The sequence below is a fragment of the Neoarius graeffei genome, chromosome 5, assembly GCF_027579695.1.
Source record: "Neoarius graeffei isolate fNeoGra1 chromosome 5, fNeoGra1.pri, whole genome shotgun sequence".
NCBI lineage: Eukaryota > Metazoa > Chordata > Actinopteri > Siluriformes > Ariidae > Neoarius > Neoarius graeffei.
The window spans coordinates 30,255,707-30,276,317 of record NC_083573.1 but is presented as its reverse complement, the minus strand read 5'-3'; the positions used below and the strand labels follow the sequence as shown (position 1 = coordinate 30,276,317).

General features: G+C 38.6%; 1 protein-coding gene across 3 annotated transcripts; it reads right to left on the bottom strand.

Moving 5' to 3' along the window:
- Positions 1-3,830: 3,830 nt before the first annotated feature.
- Positions 3,831-18,926, bottom strand: LOC132886621 (uncharacterized). Of its 3 annotated transcripts, none has more exons than XM_060921503.1 (8): positions 18,832-18,926; positions 15,252-15,388; positions 11,607-11,726; positions 11,262-11,280; positions 6,684-6,833; positions 6,455-6,481; positions 4,655-4,760; positions 3,831-4,557 (listed from the first exon to the last, which is right to left on the bottom strand). In XM_060921503.1, exons 1-8 carry the CDS (start codon positions 18,866-18,868, stop codon positions 4,521-4,523), a joined length of 633 nt encoding a protein of 210 aa, XP_060777486.1. In that variant the 5' UTR covers positions 18,869-18,926; the 3' UTR covers positions 3,831-4,520. The 3 variants fall into 3 exon arrangements, with proteins under 3 accessions (XP_060777486.1, XP_060777487.1, XP_060777488.1); XM_060921504.1 differs by having other exon boundaries at positions 3,831-4,536; XM_060921505.1 differs by lacking the exon at positions 6,455-6,481.
- Positions 18,927-20,611: the final 1,685 nt, after the last annotated feature.

Below are 20,611 nucleotides of genomic sequence, written 5' to 3'. Positions count from 1 at the left end.
CCTCCGATTTCTCACGCTGAAAAAAATCTAGTTTATCTATCTGATCTAGGCTACCCATTGCGTCGCGCCAACCACTTGCGATTGATCAATTATGCCTTACACACGGCTAAACAGGCACAGAGGTGTTCCCTTCTGTACACACTCCCCTATGGTAGGTGGCGCATCTAATGATGCTGCACTCGCCAGAAGTTGGATAATTGCCTACCGTCAATTTAGAGGAAGAGGAGGGAGAAGAAGGTGTCCGAGTTGAAGACGGGTGTCTCAGACAGGTTTGTACATATGCACGCCAATGTGTGGCGTTATTGGCTTAATTATGAACATATAAAGTTTCTTAATCGTTTTAGCCTATAAGTGTTGTGAGAATATTTAATGCCATATTGAGAGCTGTGTACGAGGCATGATAAATCATTATAGGCCTACTGCCGTGCCACAGCCTCTATCTTCCCCAACAAGCAGCACGGGAGAGCACCTCCTTAGCACACGTTTATTAAGCGCATTTTTAGTTTGTTTACTGTATGTTATCATACTTTATGACTTTATTTGAAGCCATACTGGAAATGTTGTAAAATAAAGCAAGTAAGCGATAATATTACAAATGCAAAAAGAGCCATTAGCCACCATACCTATTGTTTATTTACAGGGTATTTATTTTTAATTACTTATGATGTATGTAATTGCTCAGTTAAAGTAAATAAAGCATGGTCACCTGTAATATCAAAGAACTTGAACTTCTTGTGAATAATTAAAAAAAAGACAGAGAACAATATACTGAGGAGACAGGGTTTCAAAGAGGGCAAGACAGGTAGAGAATATTTGTCAGATAACAGGCCCTGATGAATGCTCTATTACTAATAAGAAACATAGATAAGAAATAAATTAATAAGAAATATATTAATATAGCTTATTTAAGTATGACCAAAATTTTTAAGCCGAACTTTGTGTGCACATCCCCACCTATGGCCAAGGTTCAGCTTTTTGTGTTTCAATACTGTTCAAATGTAATCATTTTAATGTTTCTTGTAGCACATGCACATTTTGCTTACTGTTTAAGCATTTTATTTGTTCTTTTGCTGTCGATATTTTTCCCCATGCCAATCTTCTGCTGAACCCAGTGGTGGGGAAAGCCCTTAAATGCATAATGAATAGTCAGTGAGGGACAATCTTATTTTTGCAACAGTTATTAAAAAACTTAACATTTAGTTTCAATTCAGAAGGTGTTTAGGCTTAGCTGATGAAATATTTTCAAACATGAACTTGTCTTTAAATCTGAAATACAGGTCTATAGGGCTACAGGAACATTGGCAGTCATCTGTAGTTTTCTAGTGTGGGGGCTTTTAAGCCAAAACTTGGTGCTTTTGTTAGCCACAAGCTGAAGGCCTGGCAAGTCAGGGTGTGTAAGAATGTAGGTATGGCACAGCAGGCCACTCCAAAAATCCACCAGAATGCAGGAACATCTACTAAATCCAAAATCTCAACCCCCCCCCCCCCCCCCCCCCCACCATTGTCCATCTCCAGCTGGACGACCCACAGACAAAACACCAGAATGCAGGGGGACAAGTGAACATCAAACTGAATACAAAATTCCCACTTACTGCATGGTGTGCGGAAAAATTTTGCCGTCGCCGCCGCCCCCCAAAAAAAAAATCTCACTCCAAGGAATTTTGAAAAGTTGGCAGCCCTGTTTATTACATGTACATCAATTTATTTTTGAAGATTTCAGTTATTTGTTAAACACAACTACATTTTTGTGTAAAGGTATAATTTAATTTCTAAGCTCTACCGAATAAATTTGTTTATTGAGAGTAATCCTTGAGTAGAAACGTAGATGAAACAAAGAGAATGATGTTAAAGTACTTTTTGGATGAAATATATTGTATAAAAGTTTCAACATGTTTCTCTCAATGATCCAAGTGTAGTGAGAGAGAAACTTTTCCTATATTTTAGAAATAATATAAGCCCTTTTTGCATATTATATAGAAACTGGAATTCATGATAGTAGGTATAAGTAAAATTAATCTATTAATTCATGTTAATTTATATAAGCTTTAACAGATTTTATAAGAATTAAAAGATCATATAAGATTTAAAAATTTGTACTCTGTCTACCACGTTTTAAAATTCATGCAATGTACATTAATTGTGTGAGTTGAAAAATTTCCAGTTAGAGTGTCGCTTCTAAGGGCAGTGCTCATTAGTGTAATTTAAGTCAGGGGCAGTATCCGTCTAGCTGTTCGTGACCTTTTACTTATCGTTTACTAATGATAAAAATTAAATTCGTCATAACTTTATTTATTAACAAATTTTCGTGTTTGAGGGCTTGTTAGAAAGGTCTTGAGTACAATGCTATTATATTCATAATGTATATCTACATTTAAAAACGTTCAAGATGCAGTAAAAGGCCAAGTGAGCCTGTGTGGAAGTGCAGCCTACAAAGCAGCCTCATTTCCGTGTTTCAACATCACGAGCATTTTGAAGATAAATTCTCAATAAATCTACACAAATCAGGAGATAAAAAAGTGACGCCAGAAAAACACAACATTCTCCATCCCCTATACAAAACAACACCAGAAGAAGACAACATTCTCCATTCCAAATGCAAAGTGACACCAGAACACAACATTCTCAATCCCCTATACAAAGAAGACAATACTTTCCATCACATCTGAATCAGGAGAACAGGACACAGCACTCAGCATACCTAGGAGAAACAAGCCAAGAACTGGTGCCAACAGTGAAGGTTAGTTCATCAGTATTTCTTCCAGTCAGTGGTAGTGAAAAAAATGTTCATCAAAGATCAAATTTGATTTTGAAGTGCAAATAAGGCATAAATGTGTGTGTGTGTGTGTGTGTGTATAGTGACCAATAGATTTTAAAATAAACATAGTGTTTTTGTAATCTCAGATGCAGTGAGTAGGAGTACACATGCACATTATAATACATGAATATTCTTGTGCAGTAATGCTTCAGTAGACCCCAAACACCACTGAGAGGAAAAAGCACAATATGGTCAATTATGCTTTATTTTTTCCCAGGGGCATGTAAAGCAGCATACAAAAATATTAAAACGAGAGATGTTCATGAGGAACTGATTGAGTTTCTACACTATGCACCCCAAAGACCTGGAGGGTTCAAATATGAGAGTCAGGAAATTGTAATTACTGCCCTTGTTCACTTCTGATAATGAAAGACATTCCTTTATCTAAGTAACTGTGTTACATGCTTTATTTTGTACAGTGCTATTGGCACACAACAGAAAACTGACTAATGTTCGTAACTTTCATTTCAGACGAAGAAGCAGGTGCAGCGAATAGATTGTCACCTGGTCGTGATTCTTGAACATCTTTGTAATGGATGAGCTACAGTAAACAAAACATTTATACTTTCTGCAGTCAGCCTATATATTTCATTGAAATTTAGATAAATTGAATCATCAAAGAAATTAATAGTTTTACAGATATTTCAATGTAAATTTACTATAAATAATGTGCCTTTTTACAGTCAAACCTTATTTGCTCCACAATGGAAATTTATATAGACCCATGTTTTTAATGAAAAAAAAATTACTTAGCATGATATATAGTTTTGATTTGAGCATTACTTACAAGTAAAATGATATTTTTCCCTGTGTTAATTACTATAGTTAATTTCTGTTGTAAAACTTGAGTGAATTTTGATGGTTCAGTTTGCCTAAAATTTTCAGTCACAACATTTGAAATTAGTAATATATTGTTTAGCGAATGAATTAAAAAAACATTTACATAATATACATATTGAACATTATTTTAGACACTTTCTAAACTTTCAAAACATGGTTTGTATACAGATATGACTTGAGTCTTTTCTTTGAGCTGGATTGTATTTTTTAAAGTTGAGTATTAGCAGTAACATAATTGTATTCAGTTGGAACCTGCTGTAAATAAAAGTCATTCATTACATGTTCATGTCTTGTTTTCATTTATTTTTAAACCAAAAGTAATAAATTATGAAGATTCTCACTAGGTACCCAAAACATTTTTTTTTCATAATGTTAAGACCTAACATTCCCATAACATAAGAAAAACTCTAAAAAAAATTTTTTACTACAACATTCCCTGAGATCGTTCCCAGAACTTTAAAGTAAACATTCTCCGAATGTTTATGGAATGTTCAATTGTTAGCTGGGCAGGCAATTAGAGGCAATATCAAAAGGCAAGGTACAAAACCAGAAAAGCAGCACAATAAGCAAAAGGTTTGGCAAACTCAGCCACACGCATTTACTTCCTATTGACTTGGTGTACTGAGCATGCTCAAATAGTGTGCTGTGGTGACTGAGTCCAGGTGTGTGCAATCAGGGAGTTGTGAGCAGTGAAGCGGAGGATGGTGTTGTCATCCATGGCAGGCTGCTGTGAATGCTGGGAAGTGGAGTCTTGATTGCAAGCAGGTACAGATGTGACAGTTTAGCAAATGCTGTTTGACTCCAATTCTACCATAGAAATAGCGTGGTCCTGCTCTGCTTATTTGTAGTCACATCGAGATTCACGTCAATTTTGATGCCATCTGTACACAGAACATGGCACACTAACAGATGTTAGAATGTTAATTTTACCAATTTCTATTAGAGAGAATAGTTAACTGAGCATTTAAAGAATAAGTGAGAGCCATGTGAGCGACTTACCTTCGAAGCCTTTTTGTCTTCCAATATCTACAACCTATACATAAAAGAGCAACAGCACAAAGAATGCTCGCAACAATAACACCAACCAGAATGTCACTGTGTGGATCTGGAAAAATGTGAGAAAAAAAAAAACGGTTATAGAAAAAAACAGGTAACTATAGCTCCCTATCCAATGTCAGGAATACAGGCGACAGATGGATGCAAAAGCAGCAGAGAGTTTAATAAAGCAAAGCTGGCAGACAAATCCAAAATGATATGCAAAGGTAGAGTCCAAAAACAGGCAATGGTCAGGCAAAACACAAACAGATTATCAGAAACAAAAACTAAGAGTGCTGTAAAAATAAATAAATAAATATATCCCCAGGCACTGTAGCGCATGTGCTCACTGCTCACTTGCGTGTGTGTGCGCGTGTTCGTTCAGTGCTTTAGATGGATGAAAGCAGAGCCTAATTTCTCTAAGGGGATTAATCAACTATTAAAAAAAAAATCGCCAGCTGCCGGCAGTTATTGACAGGGCTGCTATGTCTGGGATTTAGATATCTTATGCATGTAAGCTTGGCCAAGTGATTTGTACATTCCTATTAAAGGTGCTTCTGGAAAAACTGGTGTCCTTACTTCCATTCCATCTTCATCTGATGAGTGTTCATATTTTAAGTCAAAAGAAATATTCCTGAAAATTATCATTTACCATGTCTGCCGATGACATCCAGAACACTATTGTAGTCACCATTTCGAGCTACGGTAGGAAGTGGAGTTTTACATGCAGGACACAGACAAGTGGAGTGAAGCACACAGTGAAATGTCCCAGTGCTGTTATGTAAAATATCAGCACTCTTGGAACGCTGCTAATCAAATGAGTGGACTGGAACTAACTGTTGTACAAACATCTGTATCTAATAAATCACAGGGCTGCACAAATGAAAAGGAAATGTCATTTAAACATGAACCTAGGTGAATAATATGCACTCACATACTCACATTTAGTGTTAAAACAGGATCATGCATATCTCTCTTTCATGACTATCTAATTATCATCAGGGAGAGCAAATTTTTTTCTTTAAATTGACTTTCACATTGCCAAAGCTATAAAACAAATGCCGCTTTTCCACTACAAACGCGGCTGAGTCGGGCTGAGCCGTGCCGTGCTGAGTCGAGCTGAGCAGGGCTGTTGGAGTTGCATTTCGACTACAACTGCGCTGAACCGTGCTGGCTGGAAGTGGGTGGACACATTGGGTGGAGTTAGCGAAAGTGGGTGGACGTCACATGATGTCGTTAAGCAGCGCAAACAGTGACATCAGTGATCTTTTAAGCGGTAGTCTCACGACCCGAATAGTAAACAATAAACATGGAGGACATGGAGTCGTTAGTGTTGCTGGTCTTGGTGCTGTGGCTTGTTGTCACCGACAACGCGGACAGATACTGGCAAGAGTGTATAGATGAAGCGAGGCGCATAAGGCTTCAGAAATTCTCGTAATTCGTAATTATTCTCCTTCCGGGTTTACGGTGTTTACAGATCCCAGCACGCTCGCGGGGCGTGTGTGGGCATGTGAGGACACTCCTCCTCACCAATCAGTGCACAGGGGAGTGTCTGCTCACGCCCCCAGCCTCACTCGGCTCGCTTTGGCTCGCTTCAGCCCAACTCCAAAACGGTGCGAGTTTTAGGGGCTAAGCAGGGCTGAAGCGAGCTGAGTCGTGCTGGTTTTTGGTAGTCGAAACGCGAGCCGTGTCGGGCTGAAGTGAGCTGAAGCGAGCTGAAGTGAGCTGAAAAAGGGTAGTGGAAAAGGGCCAAAAGATACTCACCTTGAATAGGTGCTACAGTACAGTTATCTGGAAGATAGAATAATGATTTTATAACTATGACTCATGAAGTAGATAGATAGATAGATAGATAGATAGATAGATAGATAGATAGATAGATATCCTGCAGCTCATTAAAAAAACAATCATTTTCCATCAGTCATAACCATAAAAAGACTAAAACAGAACAATTAAATGTGATACACTTCATTAACATCCATCGAGGTTGCACCTGATTTAGGGGCTAAATATTTAAAACAGGAATCTTCACGATCTTTAGGCACCTTCACAGACGTCCCAAGTCGCCCGGAAGTTCCGGGAGTCTCCCGCATATTGATAGCGGCTCCCTGATGCCCGTAAATTGGAGAATATCTCCCGGAATCTAGAGCAAGCGAGCAAGAGCGCACACGCGCAACATTAATGTCTGCATCTTTTTTTTTTTAAATTTATTTATTTTTATTGTCAGATATCATTGCATACATTTTGTATAAAAAACATATTTAACAGTCTGCCAGGGGTTATGGCATGGAAATAATAGTAAAAAAAAACAAATAAACAGAAACAGGAAAATAAATAAATTTACATGAATGCATTGTACAGCACAAAAAGGGAATAAGACTTCACAGCTTTCTTATTAAGAGAACAAGAGATGGACACTATATAATGATTTACATAAATGGAGAATTCAATAAAGATTGGCTTTACATTTTGAAATTTTGACTTGTGTATATAATGTTTGGCTAAAATGATAATGAGGTTAATTAAGTAAAACTCAGAAGTGGCATTCCTGTCTTGAGTAACAAAACCAAAGAGTACATTTTCCCATTTCAAAGCAAAATCAGGGTAGACAGAATCTATATCTTGATAGTTTAGACCAAAATGTCTTTGTATGAGAGCATGACCAAAATAAGTGTTCAAGTGTTTCTCTGTGATCCCTACAAAAGGTGCAGTTTACATCAATATCTTTTTTAAGTTTCTGTAAATAGTGGTTGGTTGGGTAAAACCTATGTATCAACTTAAAAGAAATCTCTCTGACCTTATTAGTCAAGCAGAATTTATGTGGTAGCAGCCACACTTTATCCCAGCAAATGTCCCCTACATAACTAGACCAGAATGATAAAGAAGGTGGCGCAGTGGTGATTTATTGTTGGAAAAGTTGACGGATTGTTTTGTTTGAATTCTTATGATTTGAAAAGCAACTTCTTCCAACATTAGTCTCAGCAACATCACGCACGACAGGGTCATATAACTAACCCTTAAATTAATGTCTGCATCGCGCATCTTAGAATGTGCGCATATGACGGAGTGCGCGAGGGAGCGCGAGAGGCGCGTGTGCCTGTTCATGTAGCGCATGCTAGACAAGGAGCATCCTGATTGGTTTACTCAGCAAAATAAGCCAATCAGCTTTCAGTGTGGGCGGGCTTTTATCTCTTTTCTCGAGGACCGAAGTTTTCAGTTCAGTCAGAGCAGCCTACAGGATCAGCATGGCAGAGAGAGAGAGAGAGAGAGAGAGAGACCCAATAAACGAAAATACAAAACCCAATTCACCTCAGATTACACAAAAGAATCTCCCTGTCTAATAAGGGTAAAAAAATAATGACAGTTTCGCGCGATGTACTGTTTGCAGCAGTGGTTTCAGCATTGCCCATGGTGGCTTAAATGACTGTAAAAGACATGTTGAGGTGAGGAGCGTCATTTCATGTGCATTATATTTAGGTCTACAACAGGCTGCCATGAAAAGACCAAACTTATTGAAGATTTCTGTAAAGTAACAATGTATGAATAAGCAGTTTACATTAATATAATATAATATAATATAATATAATATAATATAATATAATATAATATAATATAATATAATATAATATAATATAGGTGGCACGGTGGTGTAGTGGTTAGCGCTGTCGCCTCACAGCAAGAAGGTCCGGGTTCGAGCCCCGTGGCTGGTGAGGGCCTTTCTGTGTGGAGTTTGCATGTTCTCCCCGTGTCCGCGTGGGTTTCCTCCGGGTGCTCCGGTTTCCCCCACAGTCCAAAGACATGCAGGTTAGGTTAACTGGTGACTCTAAATTGACCGTAGGTGTGAATGGTTGTCTGTGTCTATGTGTCAGCCCTGTGATGACCTGGCGACTTGTCCAGGGTGTACCCCGCCTTTCGCCCGTAGTCAGCTGGGATAGACTCCAGCTTGCCTGCGACCCTGTAGAACAGGATAAAGTGGCTAGAGATAATGATATGAGAATGAGATAATATAATATATGCTTTCATATCTTTTAGGGAGCACAGCATATCAGGGAGGCTAAGCGCAGGGAAGGCTTCTCCAATATATCTCAGTTCTTTTCATCAGAAACGCAGAGTCTCATTGAGAAGGTTACTACAGCTGAGGTGTCTTTCGCATCTTTTGTTGTTGAACATAATGTGCCATTCCATGTGTGTAGGCACACTGGCAAGTTATTTAGGAAAATGTTTCCAGACTCGGAAATAGCAAGAAATTATTGAGACAGCAGCGATGATGAACCTGGCACTGGAACCTGAATGTTCAGAGGATGTGTACAAATTAATCTGGACAGAAAAAAGGCCATACAGTATTTTGGTTGATGAAAGCAATGACATCATATGTGAGAAAGAATGTGCTATTTTAGTCAGGTACTACAGTGAAGCACAGGATAAGGTGACAGTTGGATTTGTGGATATGCCAGTGTGCAATGATGCCAAAGCTGAAAATATATTCAACTGCATTGCATCATCCATGCATGAAAAAGGTCTTGAATGGTCTAACTGCATAGGATTCAGCAGTGACAACTGCAATGTTATGATTGGCAAAAACAACTCTGTCTTATCAAGAGTGCTCCACATATATACAGTACAGCGTTGGCTGTCCTAGTCACTTGGTTAACATATGTGCCAAAACTGCTGCTAAAGAGCTCTCAATGTCACCTGAAGAATTGCTAATTGACATTTACTACTACATTGAGAAAAGTTCAAAAAGAAGAAAGGAACTTAAACAGTTTCAGGACCTCTGTAATGTAGCCCAGCAGAGAGTACAAAAGCACTGCCCTACACGATGGCTTTCTTTGGGAAAATGTTTGGACCATCTACTTAACCAATGGCCTGCCTTTACTTATTTTGAATCACATAGTGAGAATCAGAAGTCCTGTGATATTCAGAAGAGGCTGACAGACCCAATTATGAAAATTTACACTTGCTTTCTCCACAATGTCACACAGTGTTTTGACAAATTTAATTTGATTTTTCAAAACAAGGCACCCATTCTTTTCAAATTAAACGACAGTGTTGAAGAGCTCCTGCATGACATAGCAAGCAAATTTATTGTGCCAAAGGTCTTGAGAGAACAGAAAGTGCAGGAGATAGATGTGAGTAACCCTGAAATCTACTGTGAAGATGAAGAGCTTTTTGTTGGGTTCTTGACAAGGAGGCACTTGCGAAGTGAGGAAGCCCTCCCCCCTTACAAGACAAGGCAATTCTTCAAAGGTGCCAGAGCATTTTATGTCAGGAGCTTCCAAAAAGTAAAGGAAAAGTTCCCAATGAGAGACCAAATCTTGACAAATCTGTCAGTGGTTAATCCAGAGAGCCAAGATGATATGCAACCAGAGCAGATTTTGACTTTGGCTGAGAGATTCCCTAATATGATGAAGGCAGATGCCAGAGAACAACTCCACTTGGAAGTCCTGGATTATACCTCTACCAATTTGGAAGCACTGGTCCCAAATTACAAGAATTTGTCAATCGATGAGTTCTGGGGGAAGCTGTCCAAAGTAAAATCAGTAAGCTCAGGGCAAGTCAGATTCAAGGAGCTCTGCCAGTTAATGAAGGTGTTGTTGGTTGTGCCTAATTCCAATTGTGATTTGGAGAGAGCATTCAGTTTGGTGCATCACATCAAAACTGAATTCAGGTGTCAGATGTCTCACCAAACTCTTGTGAACCTGATGTCCTGTAAAATCAACAAATTGATTGACATAGAGTGCTATGAGCTTGAACTTTCAGGGAAATTGCTCAAGTCTGCAAAGCAAGCAGCATCAAAATACAATGAAACCCTGCAAAAGTCACATGAAAAAGAATAGGCCTACATTTAGGCTAAAAAACAGTGTTCTATTCATGTGAAGATATGAAAGGAAATTGGATCCTAACATGGAAAAGACATGGAAGTAGGCCTACATTCCGGCTATGTCCAACCTATGTAAATAGTTACTGAAAAAGTTGTGTTCTATTCATGTAAAAGCAAAAATGAAAGGAAATATCATAAGAGTTGTTTTATATGGCTTGCTCTGTAGCATGCTAGTAGTTAATTAAAATTTGTTGACATTACATCGCCCCCCTGTTATGTGCATCTTTATTTATTTATTTATTTATTTATTGGGGAGGGATTACTTTTTCCCATCAGTGGGGTGGTCACGACACCTCCCTGAAATGAGTTTCTGCAGGTTGGGATGTCTGCCTTCACCTGCTACAGCACGGCTTGCAAGTGTAAAGAGCAGTAAAGTTAGATGGCCAAAAAGAAACACACTTGTGTGCTAGCTTTTTTCTTTCTGATATATTTTTAAAGCATTTGGTTTTTTTGTTTTGTTTTGTTTTGTTTTTTACTAGCTTGGGTTTTAATCTAGTCCAATTTCTTTATTTATTCTGTTTCCCTGTAAATGTTGTTCCAAATCTTGTGTTATGTTGTGAAGCACTTTGGGGCCAACTTTGTTGCATTTAAATGTGCTATATAAATAAAATGACTTGACTTGGGTGATACTGTGTAGTAAATAACTCCTTTGTCTTAAAGATATCCAAATGTTTTTAACATTATACTTACATAGGAAGCTGATGGATTTCTGTGGAAATAAAAACAGAGACAGATAAACACATCCAGTTATTAAATAACATCAGTGAGGGAAATACACACCTTGTTAACTTGTCATTGTTGTTTTCTATCATGTCTGGATGTTATTACAAAGGACTTCATCTAAAAGACATAAGCTCTTCTACTTTTACTTTAGTGACTTATAAGTAAGGACTAAACACAAGTTGTGTTGTGAGTGGAAACACTGTTAGTGGTCTGATGTGTCTCAACCTCAGTGTTGACTTTTTTCTGTGTGCTGTGTGGATGTCAGAACCTACACTGTCTAAAATATGATGATTATAAAACTTTATTACTCACCCCAGGATCAGCACTCCAGTATGTTACATTTTCGTAGCATTTCTTAAAGGTGACATACCGAAGCCCTCGGCTCTCAATGGTGGTGGTGTTGAAGCTCATTTCATTTGCCTGGACAACATTCTAAAAATATGCAGATATGCATACAGTATTAAAAATGTATTAAAAATATAAAATCCAAAATGTATTCGTTACCTCACTGCCTTGTAGTTGTTTGTGTAGTTTAGTTGTGTATGCATTTAATAATTTCAGTAATTTCCTAAATGTGTGGTACAGGGATTATATACTAATGTAAATTCAGATGTATTGAAACATAAACTGGAGCAGCTGAAGTGCAGCAGCATTTAATTTCTTTCCTGATAAAAGAAAGTCAAAACATATTTACAACTTATTTTATTTCTTATTACTAAGCCCTTGCAGTGGAATTACTTATAGAAATAGCATGACATAATTCATGTAACGTAACATAAGTTGGTGTGGTCAGCATCAAACAGGAAGGCTGCCCCCAAAGGTATTGAAATAGGAAAAATGACAGATGTTTTATTCAGTTTTATTCATCATGTTATAAAATGCTTATGAGAAATATATTACACATGATGTATGATAATTGGATATTACACAGTGCCATGAAAATATGAAGTTTATCTTTGAATGGTGAACATATTCACGAGTGAGTGGAGCGAACGAGTGAAATATTTTTCAACAGATGTCCGTGTACCACCACAGGGAACCCAATCATTAGTGCAAGGCAATGTATCTCAAATACTTGACCACCAGACAGTGACATTTGTATCTTTATTTCCATAAGATAGATGGGTTTTATCCAGTGCTTATTTTAAATTTGCTTTTTAAAAAATAGCGTGGGATTATTTACTAACACATTTTACGGAATACATTCATGACCGTTTCATATAAATCTTATTAAAACAGTTTTAGCATAAATAAGCAGGTGATTTTAGGAAATCGCACATGCTGATTGGTCAAGAGATTCAGACTATTTTTCAATAATCACCACAAGCGACTCAGCAGCTTGGCTGGCAATCACTTTGTTACTGTAAATGAGGAAGAATTACCGATTATGAAAGAAAACTGCAGACTTCTGCTACAACTCGGAGCTGTGTCACATTCAGAAGTTTGCCATGACACAGCCATCGTTGGGTGTATCAGTGACAACAGAGAGGAGGAGTATAGGAGCCTGGTGAGGGACTTTGCTGTGTGGTGCAACAGGAACCATCTGCAGCTCAACACCTCGAAGACCAAGGAGCTGGTCATTGACTTTGGGAGGTCCAGACCAAGGTCACGACCAGTTCTGATCGAGGGAGTCGAGGTGGAGGCTGTGGATTCCTACAAGTACCTCGGGCTGTGGCTGGACAGCAAGCTGGACTGGACTTGCAACACCAATCACTTATACAGGAAGGGACAGAGCAGGCTATACTTCCTTAGGAGGCTGCGGTCCTTTAACATCTGCAGGAAACTCCTGTGGATGTTCTATCAGTCTGTGGTCGCCAGTGTCCTGTTTTACACCGTGGTGTGCTGGGGGGAAGCACATCCAAGAAGGACACATCCAGGCTGGACAAACTGATCAGGCGGGCCACTCTGTGGTCGGCATGAAGCTGGACTCTCTGGTGACAGTGGCAGAGAAGAGGTCTATGGACAAACTATTGAACATCATGGACGATGCCATTCACCCTCTGCACACCGTCATCAGCAACCAGAGGAGCCTGTTCAGTGACAGAATGCTCCTTCCCAAGTGCAGGACGAACAGACACAAAAACTCCTTTGTCCATCACGCCATCAGACTGTACAACTCCTCTCTGGGGGGGAGAAGGGGTAACAGGAGGACAGAGGACGGGAAGGAGCAGTAGCCTAGCCTAACAATAAGCAATACCAGACAACATGCAATATAAAGTGCAATATCTCTCCTACCGCCGCCCCCCCTTCTCCGCACCTTGTTTTTTTCTTTTTCTTCCCCCCTTCCCCATATCTTATTCTTTTTATATATTTGTATATGTAAATACTTAATTTATTTTAATTTATCTAGAAGTTTTCTCTATTTCTTTTCTCTGTTTATCTGTAATGATGCTGCTGGAATCTTAATTTCCCTGAGGGAACCCGCCCAAAGGGATCAATAAAGTTTTATCTAATCTAATCTAATCTAATCTAATCTAATCTAATCTAAAATGCTGTTCCTAAAAGCACTAAAGATGCTACGAAGTTTGGTGTAAAATGATTCAAAAGTAAGGTGGAACTGTAATTTCCATCCATCCAAACTTCCATTATCTGTAACCACTTAACCTGTGCAGGGTCGTGGGCAAGCTGGAGCCTATTCCAGCTGACTATGGGCAAAAGATGGGGTACACCCTGGACAAGTCGCCAGATCATCACAAGGCTGACACACAGAGACAAACAGCCATTCACACTCACATTCACACCTACAGTCAATTTAGAGCCACCAATTAGCCTAACCTGCATGTCTGTGGACTGTGGTGGAAACTGGAGCACCCAGAGGAAACCCACGCAGGCATGGAGAGAACATGCAAACTCCACACAGAAAGGCCCTCGTCAGCCACTGAGCTCGAACCCAGGACCTTCTTGCTGTGAGGCAACAGTGCTAACCTTTTTGATAATGCATCAGAGATAAAAGTAATTAAAAGAGACTACCATAATTTTGTTCTTGTGGCTACAATGGAAGTCTATCTTTAAAATGACTTGTGCAAAGCTGCACATCATGACTGACCTGAACCTAACCAGAGATGCAAGAAGAAAGATATATATGTTATTTACCAGCTGGGAGGTCTGTATCATGAAATACCATGACCGAGGTCCTGAAAGTACTGAGCGAGGCCCTCTGGGCCGAGGTCAGTATTCAAGGCCGAGGTGATGGTATTTCACCATACAGACCGACCTTAAGCTGGTAAATAATTTTTTTTCTTTACCAAATTCTAACAGAAAACGAGAGCGCCCGAAAGGGGAAAACCGAGCCGCCATTTTGAATCATCATTCACGGCTGTAATGCAAATTGCTTTCTCCTCGGTATACAAGTGCACTTCCATGGCAGGAAAAAAAACTACATTTTGCTGCCTATGTAGTCCCCTATTTATACAAATAGGAGTCATTCAGGATTCAGCCATGTTTTTGCTCGGCGTTTGCAAGTTAGAGAGGTTTTTAGCTTTCTCCTGAAATGTTTTCTTTAATTTTGTCTTCCTCAGGGTAGTAAAACTCGCTTTCACTGTGAACACTGTCGTTATCGCTATCCATGCTGTAAAATTAATGCTATTCTCCTGAGAAATGCTGGCAAACATTTATAAGATTTTTGATAATATTATAAATAAATCTTATAAAAAAAGATAAATGTTGACAAAAAAATGCTACTATGTTTGTTGTTTTTGTGAACAAGTGAGTTGTCAGAGGTCCATAACCAGGGTCCATAACTGGGGTCCGTACTGTAGAATACGGACCCGCTCACCAGCCAATCAGAGCGCAGAATTTGGACCGCAAAAAAAATTAAAAACAAATATTTAGCCACTACCCCTTCCTAAGACTCAACTATTCACAAAATAATCTGATTTAGCTAAACTAACAACAATTAAACAGAACAGCAACCAAAAAATGGAGTTATAATGGACAACAGTTGATGTATATACTCACATTAATCAGCCAGGTGTCGTGCTGAGACACAGGTACAGTTTCATCAAGATTAAATGTGATTGTACCATTCGGATGCTGATGGCCAGAACTGCCACTTCTTCCTCCACATGGAAGAAACAGCAACAATATGCTGATGACTGTATGAAAAATAAACAGTTATAACTGTATTATGACCAAAGACAAAACAACCTATGTTTGTCAGTTTTACTGAAATCACTGACAAACAAACAAACAAACAAACAAACAAACAAACAAACAACATGCATCAAGTTTTGCAGATATTTTAAAAAATCTGGCTAAAATACTTTTATATGTTGAATAAAACATCAAACAAAAATATTACCTATGACATGCTGATACATTTTTTTTTTTGCGGTTTCATTTTTTTCTCCACATCTGCTCCGGTCTTTTCTGTTTTCTTTTCTACTCCCCCCAACCCCCCTTTCTGTGTGGAGTTTGCATGTTCTCCCCGTGTCTGCGTGGGTTTCCTCCGGGTGCTCCAGTTTCCCCCACAGTTCAAAGACATGCGGTTAGGTTAATATGGGATGGCCTTGGGCTGAGGTGCCCTTGAGAGAGGCACCTAACTCCCAACTGCTCCCCGGGCGCTGTTAGCATGGCTACCCACTGCTCTGGGTATGTGTGTGTGCTCATTGCTCAGGTGTGTGTGCATGTGTGTGTTCACTGCTTCAGATGGGTTAAATGCAGAGAGGAATTTCACAAGTGTGTGATGAATAAAGTTGTGCTTTCTTTCTTTCTTGGAAGACGGGTGTATATGGAAGGTGCAAGAAAACATTCGTGTCTACAACCCCAATTCCAAAAAAGTTGGAACATGGTGTATAATCTAAATAAAAACAGAATGAGAAGATTTGCAAATCATGGAAACCCTACATTTCATTGAAAATAGTACAAAGACAACATATCACATGTTGGAACTGAGAAATGTTATTGTTTTTCGAAAAATTTCTGCTCATTTTGAATTTGATGTCAGTAACATGATTCAGAAAAGTTGGGACAGGGGCAACAAAAGACTGAAAAAGTTGTGTCATGCTAAAAAACTAATTCGGTTAATTGTCAACAGGTCAGTAAGATGATTGTGTATAAAAAGAGCATCCCAGAGAGGCAGAGTCCCTCAGAAGTAAAGATGGGGCAGGGTTCACCACTCTGTGAAAGACTGTGTGGGCAAACAGTGCAACAATTTAAGAATAACATTCCTCAATGTAAAACTGCAAAGAATTTGGGGATCATATCATCTACGGTCCATTATATCATTAAAAGATTCAGAGAATCTGGAGAAATCTCTGTATGCAAGAGACAAGGCTGAAAACTGACATTGGATGCCTGTGATCTTCAGGCCCTCAGGAGACACTGCATTAAAAGCAGACACGTGTCTGTAGTGGAAATCAGTGTATGGGCTCAGGAACATTTCAGAAAACCATCATCTGTGAAAACACTTCATTACTGCATCCACAAATGCAAGTTAAACCCAGATATAAACAATTTCCAGAAACCCTGCCCCCTTCTCTGGGCCCGAGCTCTTTTACGATGGACTGAGGTGAAGTGGAAAACTGTCTAATGAATCAAAAGTAGAAATTCTCTTGAGAAATCATGGACCCCATGTCCTCCAGGCTAAAGAGGAGAGGGACCATCCGGCGTGTTATCAGTGCACAGCTCAAAAGCCAACATCTGTTATGGTATGAGGGGGCATTAGTGCACATGACATGGGGAGCTTGTACATCTGGGAAGACATCATTAATGCTGAATGATATAAACATGTTTCAGAGCAATATGCTGCCATCCAGACTAAATCTTTTTCAGGGAAGGCCTTCCTTCTTTCAGCAAGACAACGCCAAACCGCTTTCTGCACATATTAAAACTACATGGCTCTGTAGTAAAAGAGTCCGGGTGCTAAACTGGCCTGCTGCGGTCGAAACCTGTCTCCCTTTTAAAACATTTGGCGCATTATGAAGCGTAAAATACGACAAAGGAGATCCCGAACTGTTGAGCATCTGAAATTGTATATCAGGCAAGAATGGGACAACATTTCTCTTTCAAAACTACAGCAGCTGATCTCCTCAGTTCCCAAACATTTACAGAGTGTTATTAACAGTAGAGATGATGCAACACAGCGGTATACACGCTCCTGTCCCAACTTTTCTGAAAGATGTTGCTGACATCAAATTCAAAATGAGCATATATTTCTCAAAAAACAATAAAATTTCTCAGTTTCAATATATGTTGTCTTTGTACTATTTTAAATTAAATATAGCATTTCCATGATTTGTAAATTATTGCATTCCATCTTTATTTACAGTTTACACAGCGTCCCAACTTTTTTGGAATTGGGGTTGTATTATAAAGACACCGGTGTCTATCAGTAGACACAAGACATGTCTTCCAGGCATTCCTAAATACCCTAGACATGTCTTCTAAGTGTTACATTTAGGGGTATTTAAATAAGACATGTCTAAGCCCTTTTTTATTTACATTGCAGGTGCATTGGTTACAGTGAGAATCTGTATTGTTGTGCCTCATCAGGTGGCAGTCCTGCACCACTCTGTGGAGAGACGGACCCTCTGACACCAAGTTCAACTCATTGTTACGTCGTGCGCAGTTTCATTACTCATTCAAAATGCACTGCACCGCCCACTTTCCCTCTCGTAAACACACACACACACACACACTAATCAGCTCTCAAACTCCCTTGACTCAGCCAGCACCTCGGTAGGGGGTGGGGCAGGGCGGGGTAGGGACTTTCTAACCACAGGTTCACCATACACTTAATATTCATTTCCGCATGCACATTACAGCTAGCAGCCTGGACAGAAACTACACACTTAAAACTGAGAGTAGCATCTCAAATAAAACATAAAAAACAAACAAACAGTCGTGATAGCTGGAGAAAAGAAACATCAGTCTAAAAATGCGCAAGGAAAAGATATCCTAAAGCCTTTACATTCTCCGGGTGTCATGCAGAGGGAACTCAATAAAGTTCACCCCTTTTTCATTTTCATTTTGTTATTTTTATTATTAGTATCATTAGTATTATACGGATATTCACATGAAATAATAATTGGTATCATACATGATCATAGGGAAATAGAGAGTGGGGGTAGGAGTTAATAAGTTTTTACTTCTTCCTACTCCTTTTCGAACATGTTTAAGTTCATTTTAGTTATTATTATTATTATTATTATTATTATTATTATTATTATTATTATTATTTAATTAGTAGTAAAATTAGTCGTTTTTTAAATATATATTCTTTTTATTTTATTTCTTTTTTCTATGATTATGGTTATTTAGTTTGTTTGGTTTTGTTTTGATTTTACTGTTCACTGTTCACACATGTTCGAAATAAAGATTTCAATTTTCTGAGGGTATCTCAGCATGGCAATTCTCTCTCTCTCTCCAGCTCTCCATAAGTTCATCAATGATAAATACTCCACCATTTAAAACCAATTCCGCCCCAAAACCCCCACAAGAAAGGACAAACCCATCGCAGATAGTTTGATTTATGTATCATTTATAAAACACGGTTTGAGGGTTAGAACAGGAAAGTAACGTTTTTACAGACACTTACAGAACATCCACCAGGCGCACTGAGAGAACTCTGGCATCCTGTACTGTCTCTCACTCCGGGATTCGAACGGAAAACCAACTCCAACAGGCGATAAGGATACCGTCCGAATGAATGAGCAAACGTCAACACGCTCAGACGAAACACCAGTATTTTTTCAGTGGCCAATCACCAATCACTTACCACTCTTTTTGTCCCACCCACATGAATCCGCCTGCACTTAGCGTTTTCTCTCTCTCTCCCTCCCCGTCCCCCATGGTTTAAGTTAAACACAAATAAAGGAAAAAGAAGCGAGTAATCGTATAATATATAATATTTTGTTAATGCCTAAAAGTTTAGTTTGTGGTGCTGTGAATAAAGACGACTTATTTCTATAAGAAATAAACTTTCAGGAATAAATGATAATCTGTTCTTTTCTATTCTGATAAAACTCTATTGTTCATGTACCCTAATTCGTAATTTGATAGATCAATGAAAATTGTGAAAAAATTAATATGCAAATAAGTCGCATGTATGACGTCATCTAGAGAAGACTAAGTAGATTTCTGAGCGTGTTTAAACTGCTTTCCTCTGAAAACAAATGGCAACACCGTGAACACCGTTCTGTTCGTTTTAAACTCTTTTTGGATATGTTTACAAAAAAACCCCGACATAAACCTATTTTATTTTATTATCTTCTATTTTACTCGCCTTCATAAAAACTTCCTTCATTATACACACTAAATATAACACGATACACAACAGTAGCTATACACGTTACATTAAACACACCCTCACCTACTGCACCTTCAGTGGAGTGACACAGTGATTTCATTTATAGCTGTAGAGTCATTTATAGAGTCATTAAAAGCTAATATAACGCCTTTGGGTGTGTCCTGTATAAAGAATAGGACAATTTCTAAATTATCACGCTGTCATTTACTTTAGAACAAGCAGTGAAGCAGGATAATTTAGACTACATGTCTGATAATGATATAATTGTAATTGTAGTTTCACAGTAACAATCCGAAGATTGCTATTTAGCACAGCTATAACAAACAATACACATGTTTCATTTAGAGCTTTATGAGCTTTAATTAATACTCTGATGTGCTAATCAACAATTATCTTTTGTTGGAATTACTTAGCTACACCGAAGTGTCATTTCACCAAGATGCACCAACACAAACATCACGTGGAGGCAGTGTAAGTATTTTTATTCGAAAATTTCTTCCAGTAAAATTAATTGTATTGAACACACACACACACACAAAAACACCACCCACTTTATTAGGAACACCCACCCACCTGGGGTTTTATGCAGTTATCTAATCAGCAAATCCCTTGACAGCAGCACGATGCATACAATCATGCCGATACAAATCAAGAGCTTCAGTTAATGTTCACTTCAAACATCAGAATGGGAAAATTGTGATCTCTGTGACTTTCACTGTGGCATGGGTGTTGGTGCCTGATGGGCTGGTTTGAGTATTTCAGAAATTGCTAACCTCCTGGGTTTTCACACACAACAGTCTCTAGAGTTTACACAGAATGGTATGAGAAACAAAAAACTTTGAGTGAGTGACATTTCTGTGGGGGGAAATGTCTTGTTGATAAGAGAGGTCAGAGGAAAATGGCCAGACTGGTCTGAGCTGTCAGGAAGAATATTGTAACACAACTTTAATTTTAATTTAATTTAATTTAAATGTGTTGGAATGGCCTCCAATCCAACTGAGAATCTGTGGCATAACTTGAAGATTGCTGTCCACCAATGCAAACCATTTAACTTTTGAAGAAGTCGGAG